The 19,039-nt window shown below is 37.2% G+C and overlaps 1 protein-coding gene across 1 annotated transcript in view; it reads left to right on the top strand.

Annotated features, from left to right (window-relative positions):
• The window catches only part of LOC104912816 (thrombospondin type-1 domain-containing protein 4-like), a 29,869-nt gene extending 12,915 nt beyond the window's left edge, over positions 1-16,954 (top strand). The window contains exon 3 of the mRNA XM_019619408.2: positions 16,734-16,954. Within this exon, the coding sequence (XP_019474953.1) occupies positions 16,734-16,913 (180 nt within the window). The 3' untranslated portion in view covers positions 16,914-16,954. The remainder of the gene's footprint in view (positions 1-16,733) is intronic.
• The last annotated feature ends 2,085 nt before the right edge of the window (positions 16,955-19,039 follow it).

The raw sequence follows: 19,039 nt of genomic DNA on the forward strand, positions 1-19,039 counted from the left end.
TTTACTAATAAACCTTTCATTATGGTTATATCCAACACTTAGATATTGCTTTGAAATACTCTAGGGATTCTTACTACCCTGTGATAAGCTTTTGCATGGGATCAGAGATTCTTTTTGATATATTGCATTTCCCTGTATTCATTTTGCACATTACTGCATCAAGGCAAAAAGTTGGACAGCATTCTGCCTGACCTAAAAAAGTATCATAAAGGTTTCCAGGAATGATCCCTTTTCAGAGAGCAACAAGAGATAGGTAAAGAAGTTAGAAATGAGGTGGAAGAAAGAAGCAACCACAGCCTCAGTGATGAAGGAAGGTTTGTTGAGAAATCTTGTTGAGAATGACAAGCAGGATGGAGAGAAGAGGGCTGCGAGCTGGTGAATTAGAGATGAGACATGCAAGTCGGTGTGATGAATGGTCTAACCACTGCCAATTTTATATTGGTAGTAGGGGAACATAAGTAAAAATATTTTCATGTTAATTCTGGAAACAGTTGTTTGAACAGAAGTCTTCAAAGAGGAAGAGAAAAAAATAGGGAGCATACCGTTGCTTCATCATTGCCATGGTTGCATGTGTAAGTGCAATTATGAAGAAATTATTGTTATTATGTGTGAGATTTTTAGTAAGAAAGAGCAATTGTAGATGAAGTAGCTTTCCCTGGGCAATGAAACTCTAGGCACAGTGATGTTCTTTATCTAACAGAATTTCTGTTCCCTCAAAGAAGCTATAACTGCAGTTCAGGTTATTTTTCACTGTAGATGTGGTAATTAATATGACTAGGGAAAAGAAATTGCTAAGAACGGTTTGTCTTATAAAGGCCAGGATGAGGGCAAAACAAGGCTGATAGTGTTTCATTTTGTTTGCTTGTTCTTCCTGATTAAATGCTTCTGTACATGGACTTTAATTTAATTTATCAGCAGTGACATGTACCAGAGGCCCTGACAACATGCAGAGAACAGTCTCCTTTTCTCTCTTTTTCTTTTTCAGCTCTTTTCCGGAACATATCAAAACAGAAAATCTCACTAAAAAGGAGAGGAAAATATCCTGTTAACAGTTATCCTGGTGTTTAGCCACTCCTTCTACAGTTTCTCCTAAAGGCAGTTAATTAATAACGAATTAAGTCAATCTGCCTTGGTCCATTAGGTCATTTCCTCATTATTGTACATTTATTGTTTTTTCATTAATAGCTAAACTCATTTTACATGACTGACAGTTTGATTCGTAAGAGTTAAACTTAGGGATTTAGGGAGAAGAGAGGAAGTGCTTCTATTTATTCAAGTGTTTAGGCTGGCCATTAAACCTATTCTTTCGTCTTACAAGTGGCTTCCTCTCCTCAGCACCTTGCATATACACTTTGCACATGCTCACCTCGGAGTGTTTGCTGCAGCAAACAAGCAGTAAGCATCTGTCCTTTATGCACAAACAGTAATGCCTGATCTTACTGAGAATGTAAGCTATTTGTTATGCACTGAACTTCTCCAACATAGCCTCTGTACATCCAAAATGAAGTACTGATGAGTAAATCTTCATTACTTCCTCCTGCATTAGAGAGAAGAGAATTATATGGGCGTGTGAGTGAAGTAGGGTTTGAATGCCAACTTGTTTGTGGTGTTTGTCACCAGAACAAAGGAAACAACTCCAATGGAACATTTATTTACTGAACACTTCTTGTTACTGATTCTCTCAAACACTGCCAAGTCGCTGGCTCTTCACAAGTGTCTGGATGTTGTGAATGTATTTGGAAATTAACTTCAGACTGAGGGCTGCCTGAGGAGTGAGTGCTCGCAAGGAAATTTTCAGAGTTCGGAATGTTCAAGCCTATTTGGGTAGTATTAACAGAAAGTGATCCTTCAAAAAATCAATTTTATATAATTTCAAATAATTTTTGTAAGACGTACAATGAATGATAGCTTACTGATAAGCATTCACTCTTAATATGATATCCTTAGGGGAAGTGCAGGGGGGAAGGCCCCACTGACCATGACAGCTCCTTATCTCTGCTGTTCTGCACTTCCCACTGTCCAGATTGCACCAGTGCAGCTCAGTCTGCTGTCACTTGGTAACCATAACTGCTTAAATGCTCTGATGGCAAAACCTGTCAAATAAGATGGTGATTTGGCTGCAGTGCAGCAAGAAGTACAGGAAAAATAGGCAGAGAAATTAAGGTACAACTTTCACCATGAAGAGGTACACAGAAAAAGTGGTGTTGTGGTTGAAGAGCAGAGGTGAGGTAAGAGTTCCACGGCCAGTCCCTAGCTCTGCCAAGATAGGGTAAGTTCTTCCATTGAATTCCTATAGCATATTGATGATGGTGGTACTAATTTTGACTTGTGTGAGTTATTCCATTTTTCCAGCAGAAGGCTTTTTCAGATGCAGAATCCTAATTTAATAGAAATCCAATGTTCTACAGGAGTAAGTTGAGTCTGTTTAGAACTGACATGCTCTGTCACTGAACCATGCATGTGGGCACTGGCAGGCTCCCATGGAATCTGGGATCTTGGGCCATGCTGCCAGCTTCTTGGAATTCTGCACAAGAGTGTTTTTTTAAGTTTTCCATTATATAGAAATGAAATATTTCCAACATTCCAATTTTTAACAGGTGTAAGTGGAAATGTTTAATATTGTATGGAACAGAAAATGTAATTCCCAGAAGGCCTTTTCACAACTGCTGCAAGGATGTAGTTGAGATGCTCAAATTCTGAGGTAATGACAAATAAAGGACTATTTACCTTTAAGATAACTTTTTTTTTAACTGAAAAAAAAAAAATTCCCAAAGAACTACTGCATAGTTTGTTTATTCTCTTTTTGAGATTTGTATGGGGTAGGTGTTTGACATAAGTGGAAAAGCAGGGTTATGATGACTTATCTCTTCCTGAAGGAATTTTATATTGACTTTATGTGAGGAATTTTTCCTTCGAACACTGTAGGATTGTATTTACTTTTGGTACACTGATATTCTGTGGTTGTATAGGAAAATTATTAAAAGCTCAGATGGGTTTATGTTGCTTTAGGTATAATATACTTTGTATTATATTTCAGCAGAATTTCATAAATATTAATTCAGAATGCATTATTACAGATACAGTCTTAAGTTACCTGGCAGTGGCACAGAGATGTCACTCATAAAATGTCTCACATAGCTTGATCAATTGTCCCTTGTATTCAGCTGAGTCACATAGAGACATCTTTGATGAAACTCTTAGACTGCAGTTGTTTCCCTTGCATCTCTGCTATGGAACTTTATGACATCCCCCTCAACAAGTGAAAAGACTGTGTTAGCACAAAATTGTGTATTATGACATTTTTATTAGAATTTAAATAACTTACGGGAAACCGGCTGCCTTAAATCATGAGGGAAAATGTTGGCATAACTTCAGAAGCTTTCTCTGACAGTTTTATTCCACCAGTGTGCTCTCTACTTGGGGAAGTAGCAGAACAAAAAGTCAACTCCTTTACACAAAGTAATTATTGCTAGGTTAATGTTTTATTAATCCAGTAAAATGTTCATAACAAGGCAAAAATCACACAATTCAAAAATTATTTTGATGTCTAGAGTCTTCTCTTTTTTTTTTTTTAATTAAAAGTTCAGTTACAAGATAGTCTTTGATCAATAAATGCAAGTTATCGTAAACTAACCTGTCATGCAGGGGTCCAAAAGTCATGCTCTAATGCCCCGTTGTGCAAAAACCTATCAAATCATGAGTTTAAAAAGCTAGGTATCATGTAAAAATATTGTAATGTGTATATTTGTACAGGCATAGCCTTTATTCTCCAGGCCAGGGAGAAGTGATCAGTGGGTCTGTAATGCTCTCATGTAAACTGCCTGCTTCATATAGGAACAATGAGATTTTATCTTCATCCAAAGCCAGATAAAGATACTAATAAGATATAATACCATCTAAGATAGTTTAAACACCAAGCCAGTAAAAGAGAAATATCCCACTGAAAAGTCAAGAGTATGTGTCAGTCTGTGAGTGCTTTATCACAAAGGCACAGTAAGTAAATTATATGTTGAGTTTGCACATAGAGTAATTGCACTTTTTCTAAGACTAGAAAGGCCGGTGTTGCCCAAACTAGTCAATTGCACAACTTAGTAGTGCTTGAAGCATTTTGTGACATGTTGTTCTAGTTTAGTGAGCGGTACCACCCCCTTTCATCCATGTGTTCCACTCAAATGCTATGAAACAGTAAGTGGAATTCACACTGTACATTTGGAAGATCTGTTGTGAGTGCTCATACTGATGGCGGTTAAGTTTAACCTATAGAAAATAGTACTGCTTTTGAAGCAGTAGTCATGTATAACTTGATATTAAATGTCACGTAACTCAAACCATGGTGAATATGGCTCAGGACTATGTACTGTGGTCTAAGTTCTATCCATGTAGAAATCCCTCTTCTAGTAAAAATTCCCAAACACTCCTTGTGATGTTCAACCTAAGCTTTCAATTTCCGTCTTGTTTCACGCTATTGCTCCTAAGTGCCTTCAGGAATTCTCATGTCTGTTCTTGGTGTTAATAACCTGGAAGCCAATTTCCCTCTTCTAGCACAAGAGTGGGCCAATTCCATAGACATTCAGCATCATTAGTATGGAGTTTAACACAAGCACTGTGGAAGCTGAATTTTCCAGAGGCTCTGTAAGCTTCACAGTATGTATTTTCTTGAGTTTTGCTGTTCAGAAATACTGCTGAAGGCATGGTTAACAGCAGTACCTCAGGATTTTAGGATACCACGAGATGCACTGAGCTTGTTATTTTTTGTGAGGTTTAGTATGTAGTTCTGAAGTTGTTAAATGAGTTGTCTGGTGAAATTTGAGAAGTCTGTGTACTGGTTGAAGTTAGATGATGAAGAATTCATGCCCAACAATTGATGAAGATTGAGACCCTCAACTATGCCTAGTAATAATGTGATATAAAAATGTTAATAATTCTTTGTAGTGCCTTAAAACTGAAAACAAAATGCATATCTGAAAAGTAAACTGAAAAGTAAATGCAGATCATTTGGCTAAAACATTTGTTTCCTAACTTTTCAGCAACTTAGGAGTAGGTCTGACTTAGTAATTGGAACCATCTGAGATGTTACCTTTTTTTGTTCTGCGAGCAAAAAGTGCGTATGTCACAGAGGAAAGGAAGAGAAAAAGAAGATCCTCAGTGACTTAGCTGGCTGTTAATAACAGCATTAGCACTTGAAATATTATAGAGTGATTTGGAAACTTCGTTTTGATGCTTTTTGAACGGAAGCAATTATTTTCCTTCAGTGTAAAACATGACTGTGGAGCGTTGAGATGCGTTACCTTGTTCAAACCTCTGTGCCAGGTTTTCAAGAGGAGACTAATCAGTGAAAATCGGGAGTTCAGAATTTCAACCATCTAAAGTCAGCTGCTTGCATTCCTGACATAACTGCAGATTTGTTTAACACAGTACTGTAAATTTGAGTAGTCATTTATCAATATAGACAAGCGTTGTGGGAGATATTCTAAGGCATTCCAACTTGTCTTTGCTTCTTTATGTCAAGTGATATTGACAAAAGTTTTTGAGATCCTCGTGTGTAATTACTCAGTATTCCTATAATTCAAACAAGAAATTTGCTTTTTATTCATTTGTTAGTTTAATTGCTTACAGTTTTTAGAAGTAGGGGATGCTGCAGATGTCTAGAAACACTGTTAAAGGGAAATCCCTTGAATTCATTTTCAAAATATGTATTCTTTGAAATATTGCCATTATAGGCATTTGTTACTAATTCCCTTTAATTAGAGGCATAGAAAAGACTTCCTGTCAGATGTCGGTATCTGTCTTAGTACATGAAGAGACTTTTTTCCTGGTATTAGTTCAGGACTACTGATAACAGTAAACTATGTGTTTTCAAGGTAGCATGAATTCCATAATGGCAGGAATTTATAGAGAAATTAGCTGCCAGTACACTCCCAGCCTTCTCTTGTACTGACAAAGGTGTGTGGAGGAAAAAGTAAGTATAGGAGAAGCTGCCAAAATTAAGCCAAGGTTGCTTAAGGAGAAAGTGGTCTGTTAGCAGTGCTGTTGCTGGAGTTTTTAGCTTTTTTGTTTGCTTTTTTAATTTAAATTTTTAAAATTATTTTTAACCAAAGCCCTAAACCTGCAAACAAAAAATGGTCAAAACTCATGTAAAAAGAAATGTAAGATTACATGAGCAGGACTGTGTTTCCTTTCTTACAAGGAACAGTTGTGTCGGAGGATGATGGCCTTCTCTCTCAAAAGTGCTGAAAACGGAGCAACAGTTAAAAAAATCAGCTGAAGTGGTAGTGATAAATAAATATTATCAGGCTGCAATGGTCTGTGTTTGTTTTGCTTGCACTTCTCTGAGTCTGCTATGTATTAGTCCAGAAATAACACCTTTCAGGGCATCATTTTGTACATGTAGAAACATGCAAGCTCAATTAATAAAACAGTTTCCTTAGAGTGATATGTTGATGAGGCTTTTTATCTTTCAGTTCTTGACTCATAGTTGTGGAGAAGCCAATCCCCTATTTTTTGTAGCCGTCACCGCAGTGTTAGTGAGGCGCTGGGTGATCTGCAGGGGGGGTAGAAGTCAGGAAAAGATCCTATGCGTCTTCCTGAAAACTGTCTTCTGTTTTTAATTTCAGTATTCAGTAAATTCCATGCCAAGCAATGTACTGTTTTCTCTATTTCTGATTGCATTATCAGTTGCAGATAGCAAGCCTGCTCGCTATCTTGACTGCCCATTTAAGACCTCTCCGAGTCACTTTTTGGTGACAGTTTCTTATGATGGTGCATAGTTTACTTCCTGGGTAGCAGAGTGCTGCTAGAGGATGCTTAGTGTGACGCAGTCAAACTGGCCCAGGTTCAGGGCTTTGTGAGCAATCACAAAGGAACTCTTATGTGTTAAGAAAATTACTTAATTATTTACTCTTTTATTTTACCCCAGGTTCTCTGCATAGATCTGCAGCCTCAGTTATTAGTTATTATGATACACTACTTAATGTAATTATTATTCAGCTTTTGGCTCCCTGCCTTAAAAATGTTCATTGCAGAAAAAAATGGCTTCTCTAAGGGCTATTAATTGAAATTGTTACCCCAGTGTTTGATTTAACATTCACAAACCTGCTGTGCGATTGCAAGATCTAATCTTTGTTGCAAGAAAGGGAGCTAAGGTATAGAATAATGAGATACAAAAAAATAGTAAATTATTTAATGCCCTGTGTTGAGTAATTGGGATTTTTTCCATGTTAGGTATCGTACTTATTACTTGACGATACTCAAAGCAAAATTTGCATTGACCGAAACTGCAATTATGATTTGGCAACTCATCTGCAAATGAGATCCAGAGGTTTTCAGTCAGACACCAAAAATGGAAACTAAGTAGTTTCCTGAACTGAGAAAGGATTGAGCTAAACTGTACTGTAGGTGAACTTTTTCTCCTATAGTAGTAGAGTCCCTAGAAACTGCAGACCATCTTTTGTGTTCTTCAGTGGATACATCTGCCATATTCCTACTACCTTCTACTGCGGATGAGGCAGAGATCATACAGTCACTCTTCTACCTAAACATTCCTGTTTCATCCCCAGAATTAATCCCTCCTGCACACTGAATGAGTCATAGGTCATGGGGGAAAAAATAGTATGCGATTATACATATGAGGCACAAAGAGCCAGAGCAGATAGTAACTGCATGGACAATCTCATGTCTTCTAAGTGGAGACTAAGCATTTTCTTAACGTCTTGCACCATACTGCATGAACCTTTGTAGTTTCAAAACAAAAAACCTTCAGAACCAGAATCCTACCATGTGATAGGTCAGCATTTACATGCCTCATCAGCCTGTTGCAATTGAGCCATGGGCTGTTCAACCCCTACTAGTACTACAGGGCAATGGAAATACTTTGCCATGGTGTTGATGTGTTGTTTTTTTTCCACCACAGGTGTTTCAGCTATTCTTCCAAATATAGTCTCTCTCTGCTTTTTGCCTTCTAGCAGAAGCACTCCCATTGTATTTTCTTCATTAGTCATGCTTTTCCATCTCTTTTCCGTCCAGTTCTACCTCCTTCTACTTAGGCTCCTTCTCTTCTCTCCAGTTCCCTCTGGTTTTACTGTCTTCTTCACAGGATCCTCTGGCCAATTTGTGCATCCAGCATCATTTATTGAATCCATCTCTGAACTTTTATTTATGTTTTTTCAAGATATCCCACACATTCTAGATATAGATGTTTGTATTAGGCTTCATCTGCGTTGCCCATGGTGCGTGCAGCAGAATCAAGGTCAGCACCAAGAGAGGAGGGACATGTCTCTCCTTTCTGGTGCCTACCCCAGTGCAGACCTCAGGAGTGCATACCAATGATTGCTGGAAAGCTGCTTGGCCTCTTCGAGTCTCAGCTTTGGAACATGCCTTTTGTAAATGAATTGTTCCAGTAATGGAGTTGCAAAACTTCAGCAAGCTTTTAGTGAGCATGTGCAAAGTAGGATTATCAGTATTTTTTCAAAAGCTTATGTCTGGCTATATTTGGATAGATTTCCATATAAAAGACAAAAGATGCATTCTTGACAAAAAACACTTTCCTGGCTGACTTAATTTTACTCATTATAGGGAGACAGTTACATTTTAGGAAAAAAAAAAAGAAAGAGTATTTGAAGCATGGGAAAAAAATAGAGCACTTCTCTGCTCTTGTTTTTCTTCAGACTCATTTTTTGGAAGAAATACTTAAGTCAAAAAACAAGATTAAGACAGATACCAGCAGTGGAAAACTGTAGCCTGGACAGTTAAAGTTCAGTGAACTCATAAGTAAACAGACAGTGCTACCAACTGCAGCTGTACCAAAGCATTTTAAGACATGCTAAACGTATCTGCCAGTTAGTTTAAACTGGTTTAGTTTAAGTAGCAGATAGTTTAGGATGTTTGTGGTTGTGATTTTTTTGGTGGAAACGTGAACTCTAAAATGAGAGTAATGCTGCACTTTCTGTGACTGTGGCTGAGAGGTTGCAGAAGCCAAGCATATATTACATTTATGGTGCCTGCAACTTTGTGTTGTTGTAGCAGATGCTCCCCAGTGCAAGTCATATTTAACACAAACAGAACAAAATAAATTCTGTCAATAGGTTTATCAGAATTCACCCTAGATGTCACTCCTGTACATTCGTGCCTCATACTAACCTGCACAGACATTTATGTTCCCTGATTGTCATATAAAATGGAAGACTATGGGTAAGAACAGAGATTATTTGCTGTAATTAGATTCTTTAATTAAGATGCAGAGTATTATGGCAATACAAATCAAAAACTTTCTTAAACTTTTAGTCCTTCTGCTGAATCAATCCAGTTACTCCCTCCTCCCTCACAGAGGCCAATCATTTAAATGAAATGCATGAAGTTAAATTTACCTTTTAAAATGATCAGGATTTCAGACAGAAAAACTGGTAGGAGATTATATCTTCATACTGGCAATGCTGATAGAATAAAAGAATAAAGTAATGGGGGCATCTCAGAAAGATAGTCTTCTCAAGAGAAATGTTGTTTGTTTTTTTTAAATGATGTAAAATTTTGATGAAAAGTAGTTTGTGTTTTATTCATTTGGTACAATTTTCTACAAATTACTTGAAATAAAAATATATAACTGCTCTCTTTTAAGTGTTGGTTTCACTAGCGTTGGCCAAGAGTCTTTCAAAGCTGATGCTCATGGTGTCTTTCAAAAATTGTTTTGGAGATTTTTCTAGTATAAAGAATAAAAATTCATTTAGGACAGTTCTATTTGTTTATAGGTGCTAACATTATTATTTATTACAGTAAAATAGTTATCCTCAATGTGTAAACCTCACATTTTCCTGGGACCCTGGAAATAGTCAAGGAATGTTTAGACCTTGTGTTGAGGGACATGGTTCAGTGAGAACTGTTGGTGATAGGTGAATGGTTGGACTGGATGATCTTGTAGGTCTTTTCCAACCTTGGTGATTCTATGAATACAAAACATGCTGTTTCTGTGATGTTTTTGAACAACAAAGACATAAGACACTGGATCAGTGGCAAGACCGAAAGCTTTTCATGCTAAGCCCTTTTTAGACTTGGAGCCAAATTTTGTCAAATGGAAATAAGTTTTAATTGACTTCCCATTAAATGAGGCAATAGTGTGAAATTAAATTATCTTGAGCATTATGTAGCGTCTCTATAAATAGATATTTGAACTCAAGAGTACTTGTTGTCATGGTTTCTTAATGCAGCACATTTATGTAGAAAAAATGATATCACTGTTGTACAGCTGTTGTACAAAGTAGTTAAAATTTCTTTGCAGTTGCCAAGTATTTTTAATGCTTGATTAGGATTAAGTAAAGAATATCGTCTGTGCACTTCAATCTCAGTATTGAAGTACTTCATTCGGGAAACTGGGCAATAAAAAAATTTGGGACAGTAAAATGGTAACTGAACTTTGGAAAAAATGGCTTTGGAAGGAGTGAATAGTCATCTGGTTTTGTGCTGGATCAAAAAAAGGACTAGGAACTGTCAGCTGGCTAGGTCATTGGCAGGTGTGAGTTCACATAGTGCTGGCTTCCATGGCGTGCTTGTGTGTTACTTTACACCAGATGATATTCTTTCTGTTTTAGCATGATCTGTTCTCAATATTTGTTTTCCATTTTCTAATTGTTAAACTTACTGTTTAATCCAATTATTGTCATTATTATTTGAAATATTTGTGAAATTACAGCAATAATCAGAAATTGATGATTTTCTTGACACATTTTTGATGCTACTGAGGAACTCTACTGTTAATGCTCCTCCTATAGCCATTTGGTGAGTCTTCCTAAGCTTAATAGTGCCACACCTTTCCATTCAGACATGTTAGACCAGTGTGTATGCTATGTATAAGATGGATGAGTGGCCAAAATTCAATTTAAACCTAAAGCTGGACTTGAATCTTTTACAAGTTGTTGAAAATCTTAAAATAAGTTTTTTTCAATCTAATTTAATAAGTTTATCAGAATTCAGAAAAGGCCACAAACATGTAAAGTTGGAAAGAGATACTTATTTTTGTTTGGTTGATCTTTCTTCTTATTTATTAGGCACACTGTATTTGAAGCTGTAAACTACTAAAGAAGGGATGAAAGGTCAGTCACTGGTAGATACACTTGCAATATTATGCATTAATGCATTATTTAACTGATACATTGCAAATTTAATCAAGATTTTGCTCAGGTGACCCTTCAAAGACTCTTCTAGGTTAAGTCAGAGCACTTTCTGGTGTGCAAAGTGAAATCAGTTGTGGAAAAAAGGTTTCTGTGTTCCAGTGTGGCTACCGAAATGCCAGTGGTGTTTCAATTGTAACATGACCATTAGCCTGATAGTTTTTGGACATCCAACTGTCACATTCTGTTTTATTTCAGCTTAAAATGGGGCAAATAGTGTGCTGGAATTGACAGGTGAAAGAAATGGAGGAAAAATGAGGTAGCAACAAAGTGATAGTGAAGGAATTATTTTGGAAGTATAAATATAGACATAAAGCATAAACATATTAGGAGGGCAGAATGAGAGTTTTTAGAAGTATAAGCAAAGGAAACAGTTAAACTTTCTAAGGCTGTATGAACATCCAGGTGATATATGAGTTTGGAACTAGAAGAGATGACTCTGTAGTCAAATATGTAGTCAGTATATAGCAATATTTTTATAAAGGAAAACACAATCTTTCAAAATAGAATTAATTTCACTTCAGTATAAAGCAAGGTATTGCAATACATATTGGAATACTTGGGTAGAAACACACCTGGTGGATTAATAACATGAGATGATGCCAGAGAAACTGTAGATATTTTGACAGTGTTTGACTTTGGTGGATTAGCCCACTGCAGCAGAAGAGAGAACAGCTAGATTTTGAGGAGGCTTTTGCTACAGTGCTGTGTTGACATGTGAGCAGGTGGAAGATGACCCCACAGCCAGAAGTGTTGGGGACCATCAGTTTAACAGCATGACCTGCAAGAGAGAGCTGCAGCCTGCCTGGGGCTTTTGCTGTTATATTTTTCTAGAGAGTTAACTGAAATATTGTAGTCAACTTTGGTTACATTACTGCTCTAACAAAACTTTATGGAACAGTGAATGTGAAATTGAAACAAACCTTTAGGGAGTGGAATTATTGGGGCAGGGATCAGGGAGTCAGCAAAGTCAGCTACCTTCCAGAACTACAGACATGCAGTATTCCTTGTTTTTTTTAATATGGGAAGGGAATGCCATGGTGACTGGGGAAGGTTCTGTTTTTCCTGGATCTAGTATACTTTTAGCAGGAAAAAAACACTTTTCCTGGCTGTTAATTTGTCCTGAGAAGCCAAAGAAGGAATGCCAGTTGTTGAGGTCAGCTGGTAGTCTCAGATGCACTGTGCAGTAGATGCTATTTGTATATATTGGGCACACTGAAACAGTTAGCAGAAATTTCAGAAGTCAATATCGAAGATCTACATGGAAATGTTTCAAATGATACTGTCTTGTTTGATTAATAATTTGTTTGATTAATCAGTTTTGCCATTTCTTACTTAGGAGACAAAATTGGATTATTATTGTTTTGTTATCTTTTCTGCCCATGACAGGCAGGCCCCTGAAAGCACTGAGAGAAAAATATTACCGTATTAATTCCTCCCTTAGACTTTGTTTTAAAGATTCTCTCTGGTTAGCAAAAAGTTAATAGTTTATGGTGATCCTCAAAACTAAGCATAATTTCCACTGCAGCAGACATGTAGGAACAAATGGACTGCTTGATGCAGTGCCAGGATTGAAGCATTATAGGTGCTGATTCTTCCTAAACTTGTCCAGATACTGCTGCATTCACAGATGTTAATTTTCATTGCGTGTAAAACCAGACTTTTATAGTATACTGTCTGCAGTCATGGACTGCAACTAGATCTGGCCAGCACTATTTTTATTGAAATGCTGTTCTTCACATAAATTTAAAAATTTTACATTTTTAAGTTTCTGTTTTTGATTTTATAAACATTAATTCCATCTTAAGAAAAAAAAAAATCAGGTATTTTGTGCCAAAGATATCTAGACATTCATAGTATACCTTATTTATTGTTTTCATTGGCAGGCAGTTGTGTTCATGTTCTGTTATAATTTTTAAGAATTAGAACTTTTGGGAGGAAGAAAAACAGTCTCCAGTTGTTTAAATGAACCTATTGCTGCCTTTCAGTGTTTCAGAAGCAAGTGTTTTAATTGTTTTCCTTTGAAAGTGTGTTTATCCTTTGGAATGGAAAAGGATTAATAAGATTAGCTAGAACTACTGCAGGAGGACAAAACTGAGTGTAACTAGGTTACTTAGACTTAATTTAATATATAGTAATATACACATAGAAAATATTAATTACGAATTATGCTTAGGTCTGGAGAACCCAGAAGGACTGTGAGCTTTGGAAAATGAATTGGCCAGTCACTGTAGGCTGTAGAAATACAAGAGTGCCAAAAATGTTAGTCAGTGTCTTAATTGCCTTTAAAGGTGGCTTTGGTATCAGAATAACCCTTCTATTCTTTTCCAAACATGCAGTATGTTAGTGCAGCCTTGAAGCAATTTGCTAATGGCAGGCATGGTGCCACTGTGAGCACACATCAGCTGGCAGACCAGTAGTTCTCTGTTATATTGCTGATACCTTCTTAATTCAGTGAAGCATCAAAGATTTGTTGAAAACTTGTGTTTTTCAAATGTTTTCCAAAGTAAGGTAGGATAGTTTCTTTGCTTTGAGTCTTAGTTTTACTAGCAGCTAATTTAAAGACAACTAATGTTTCCTGGCAAAAAGAAATACTGTGTGTTGCTGTCCCTCTGAGTACTTTCATGCCTGTGTATCTCAGATAATAATGAGACGTGTAACTCCTTCAGTGCATTTCAAGAAGTTTGGCTTAAAATTTCCAAACAGAAAGGAGTAATTCTAAAATATTCTACCCTAAACACTCCCTGCTCCTTTGGCACAGTACTGTGCTGCTGCTGTTACAATTTCATGATCTGAAAAGTACAAGGAAAGTTGGCTGAGACATTGGAAGTTGGCTAAGACATAGCCACATCAGAATGTGGCAGTGGAAGATCTGAAAGCCTCCTGTGATGTGTGAAAACGCCTGGCATTTTGGTGGCACTTAGCTGAAGGCACATACCTGATTTACAGCATTGGTTTTTTGTTTTGTTTGTTTTTTGTTTGTTTGTTAGTTTGTTTTTTCCCCCTACCTTTTATAGTATCATAGAATCATTTGAGTTGGAAGGGACTCTTAAAGGCTATCTAATGCACTGCCATGGCATTAACAGGGACATCTAGGGCTTGATCCAGGTGCTTAGAGCCTGGTCCAGCCTGACCTTGAATGGATGTGGCATCCACCACCTCTCTGGCCAACCTGTTCCAGTGCCTCACCACTCTTATTGTAAAAAAAAAAAACTTCTTCCTTACATCGAATCTAAGTCTCTCCTCTTATAGTTTGAAACCATTTCCCCTTGTCCTATCACAACAGACCCCGCTAAATGGTCTGTCTGTCCCATTCTTTTTTATAGTCCTCCTTCACTACTGAAAGGCCACTGTCAGGTCTCCCTGGAGCCTTCTCTTAGTAGCAGGGACGTTGTAGAGTTAGACTTTTCTTCATCTGGCTTAGGCTTGATCCATGCAGTGTGTTTAGTGTACTAGTCAGTCCTTTGTCCTGCTTTAAAGCAATGGGGCCTCTGTCCTGTGGGCAACTTTTCAGTAAGTTTAAAAGCAGAAACTGCAGCTATAGAAAAATGATCTTAGAGGAGAGGAGGGGAGCACTGTTTTTTGGCAACTGCAATGAATATTTTGATCTTTTTATTCTTACATCGTCTGCAGTTGGTATGAACGGGGTGCACAGGAAATGGTTTATGAGCCAGAAATACTGGTACACAAGAGCATGAGCTCAAGGCTCAGAAAAGGAGAAACAAGAAACAACAAAACTTTGCAACAGACTATCAGAACATAAGAGCCAAAAAAAAAAAAAAGGAAATGTGTTCCAAAAAGAAACCCTTCAGGCTGGTTTCTTTGCTGGTGCAAACTGACTTTGTTCTACTCTAATTTAATGTGAGGACCTTAATTTATGCCAGCTCAGGTTCTCCTTCTCTTTTAGGACACGTGGTATGATTGGTTTCCAGAAAAAATGTAAGATTCTAAGTCTTGATGTTTGTTTATTGTGGTTGAATTAATCTTGTGGCGTTGCTGTGTCACAAATGTCTTATTCCAGATATATTGCTTTGATTTCTGTATTATGCGCTAGAAACAAACTGTTGGTTCCATCCTTCCAAAGTCTGATTTTCAGTGAAACTTTTTAAAGTTTGCTTGTGTTTTTGTAGGCTTGCTGAGGATGACAGTATTTGCATGTAGTTGGAGACCTTAGAAGGGTGGATGAACTAAGCACAGATGGCTGTTTGGCCAGAAGCAGTGTTTATTCCTGAAGACTTATTATAGTGATTCTACTAGAAGATAAAGCAGTCAGTGAAACTCCCCACAGCCATGACTTCGGTTCAGTTTATAACCCACTTGAAAAGTCTTGGCTTTGCTCTCACTGATCCAACTACAAATGTCTTCATATATGGGTGGTGGATACAAAGCCAGAACTCCTCTGGGGAGAACTTCCTCTGGGACCTCTTTGTGTTGGCTCACACTGCAAAGGTGACACATCTGTCCCCCATAACAGACCTAAGAGATCTGATCTGCATTATTACTGATTCTTTTCTTATTTTCTTATCTATTTTGCTTTTTAAAGTAGTGTATCTAGTTTCCCCTTGCATTTTGTTTCCTCTAGAAAACATGATTCTGCTGCTCTGTTCTATTTCTTCCTATGATTTCTGTTGCTTGTGAGTCATGTTTTTAATAGGCATCTTGATCATCTAATGTCTACCTGTAAAAATGCATGTGTGGCCAAAGTTTGCCTGTTTTCTCTAAGCACAGAAGCTTCTCTAAGTAAACCCCTGTTTTCTAGAAATCTTGCTGCCCTTTGTGTGCCCACACACCAAGCAGTCATTTGTTGTAACTGCTATACTTTGAGTACAAAAGCTTAACAAAATAATTAAGTATTTAACTTATATTTACTCTTGGAATTTGCTCCAGATCTGAACAAGGATTTTCTGCCAAGGCTTGCATTGCAGGTGACCTAATAAAAGTTGTTTCTTATGTCTTCAGCTTGCCCTGCCTCACTGTGTGTGTGTATGTGTGCTTACACAAAACATTCTCGTTGCTTCAAGCATTGTGGAGCTAGCATTTGAAGGCACAAGTTAAAATACAGAGGAAGGCAATGGTTGTCATAGTAGCACGTGGAAATAGTAATCATTTTTTAAGAACTAATAATATTCTTTTGAAACATAGGATGAGAATAAGAAGGTGGCCTGCCCAGCTTTTAGTGTTATGGAAGCATGTATGTTAAGTGCTCTGTGTTGAATCTGAGCCCAAAAAATAAATAATGAGAAATGTGAAGCTGTTGTGGAAAGGAAATGATTCAGATCTAGTTTATTGAATTCATCTTGAAGTATTGTTTTTACTGAGTGGAATAACAACTCAATGAAGAATTTGATTGTTTTGTAGAATTGTTACTCCTTTAGCCTCATAACATTAATAATTTTTTTTTTCTTACAAGCACTTAAAAGCACAGTGTTGCTATGTGTTTTAAAGAAAAGGAGTGTTCTGATGTTAATATGGATTAGAATTTGACAAAGCCTTCACTGACCTTCTAAAGTGAACAAATAAGAAAGCAATAATAATATTACTCTCGATTATAATGTAACTGTGTTCTCTATTTAACAGATGTGTCCTGAAAGCAGCAGAAGTATTAGAGAAGTGCAGTGTGCATCATACAATAACAAGCCATTTATGGGACGATTTTATGAATGGGAACCTTTTGCAGAAGGTAAGGGAAGCCAACGTGTTTTTGCTTTGTTATGCAGACTGTGTTTTGGAAAAGCAGACGTGCTTTTAACCCAGTAGAAGCCGTGAAGCTTTACTCCTTGAGTTTTGCTGATTCTGCTTTGTTCATCTTCTGGACAAGTAAATATCTCACATTAATCTTCGTATTTTATTGTATTTTATAAGAATGAAATCATGCAAGTTCTACTTTGGCATGTGTACCTTTGCTTCTATATGATGTTGCAAGATTATTTCAGCTATACTGCTATTACATGTCTTCTCTTTTAGGTACCTGCTTTTTGATAAAGGTTCAGTATAGATCTGTTTCAATAAATGGAGTTGAATTTTTTAATTCCAGCATAGCATGTGACTTGTGATCCTGATCCATTCATTTCAGGACTCTGACTGAGTGATTTATACTTTCTAATATTGTGTTTGACAGTTGGAAATGGTTACTGGAGGAGGAATACCTGTGCTGCAGGTTTTCCCAGTTGTTTGTTAAACCAATTGTCCTGGAACAGGTAGTGAAAACTCTGACAGTGGTTTGTCACTCCTTCAGAGTCCTAATCGTTGAAGTATAAAACCTCAGTGAGTTGGGGGTTATAACCTTACACTGGAAACATGTTTTGTGAAGTAAGTACTTTGTTTTGTGTTTGTCTTCCTGTAAGCAAGTGCTGGACCCTCCTCAGCTGAGACTTATGAAGTAAACAGTTTATCCTTCAAATATGTCTCAACTCTGGATTCAGTGGAAACTAGTTTGCCTTTGTATATTTTTAAAGTAACATTTTAGAAAGTTGTTTCTCACAGGACTGCAAGGATCAAAGAGGGCTTATACAAAGGGAAATCTGTATGCATACTGTGCATTAGCTCTCTTTATTACTGCGATGCCATTCTGTAGCTTGGCATGAATCACTGTTGTGAAAGTACAGCAAGGACATAGCTATCCACAGTGCCCCTTAATAGCAGGCTGTGTGTGCTGTGTACTGTGTGTTTTGTGCTGTGTCTTCTATCCGAATGCTGTGTTTTATATCCAAATGGGGGCACAGAAAGGCACCTTGAAATTTCAAAATACAAGGCATAGGCCCATCTACTTGTCCTTTTTATATTTGACAAGAACAAAGCAGATGGAAGAGAATTTACCTCAGTTGTTGAAGTCAGTCTTGAATATCACTTTTATAATTGCTTTATGTGCAAGTAGCTACACATAATACAATTTTACACAATTAGCTAGAGATAATACATCATGTTGTGGCTTTTAATGCCTTTCCATTAACATTTACAGGGAATTTAATTTACAAGAGACTTCATTACGAAGAAATGTTTGTGTGCTATGATTTGTCTTAATGTTAACACCCTATACTGTATTTCCTAAAACTGATACAGTGGCAAGTTTCCTCATTATGCATGTCTTTAATGTCAGTGATCTACTCAGTACTCTAAGTATGTTTGACTTGCCATCAGCCTTAAACTTGGTATGCTAATGTGCTTTCCAAGCTCCAAAATGGAGGCAAAATAGGACAAGGTGTGGAAAATGAATGGGACAATTTATTTTGTGATGGTGAGACTGCTCTTGCAGTGCTAGGTCTCTTCTTTGTGTGTTTCTAATACCTTTACGGTGATAGGTGAGGATCGAAAAAAGGGTGATCATTACTGGTGATACTTGTTTGTTAATAAACTGAGGTCACGTGTACCCCATAGAGCCTGATAGTAGGTTTCAAAATGAAGCAGTGAAAAGCACACCAATGTAGAGCTGCAGTTGGTGAGTCATGTAGAAAACGGCACATACAGCTGTCACTGAATTGCTCCTGAGTTCCAAGTTGACCCTTATTGGGCTGCACTGTGTGAAGAGCTCTCTGAGCCAGGTTTGGGTTTCTCTGTCATCTTCACTGCACATGAGCAAAATGCCTATTTTGGAGGAATAACGAAGAGCCTTCCATCAGAGATGTGCTGAAGGGGGTATTGGAAGTATATTTCAGGGGACTCGCAGAGTGTTGCATGTATGTGAAGTTCCTTTTTTGCATAACTAGAAATAGACATTTCCACGTGTAGTGAGCATGCTAGCATTTTCTTTCTAGTTCACTTAAAAGAGCAACTATGGTTCACAATTGATGCTACCTATCCTTACTGCAAAACTTGAGTCAGTGCAGATTCAAATAATTTAGTATCTGAATCTTAGTTGATCAAATAATGTTTTCTGTAGTGTAGTT

This window comes from Meleagris gallopavo, chromosome 12, assembly GCF_000146605.3.
Source record: "Meleagris gallopavo isolate NT-WF06-2002-E0010 breed Aviagen turkey brand Nicholas breeding stock chromosome 12, Turkey_5.1, whole genome shotgun sequence".
In the NCBI taxonomy this organism is placed as follows: Eukaryota; Metazoa; Chordata; class Aves; order Galliformes; family Phasianidae; genus Meleagris; species Meleagris gallopavo.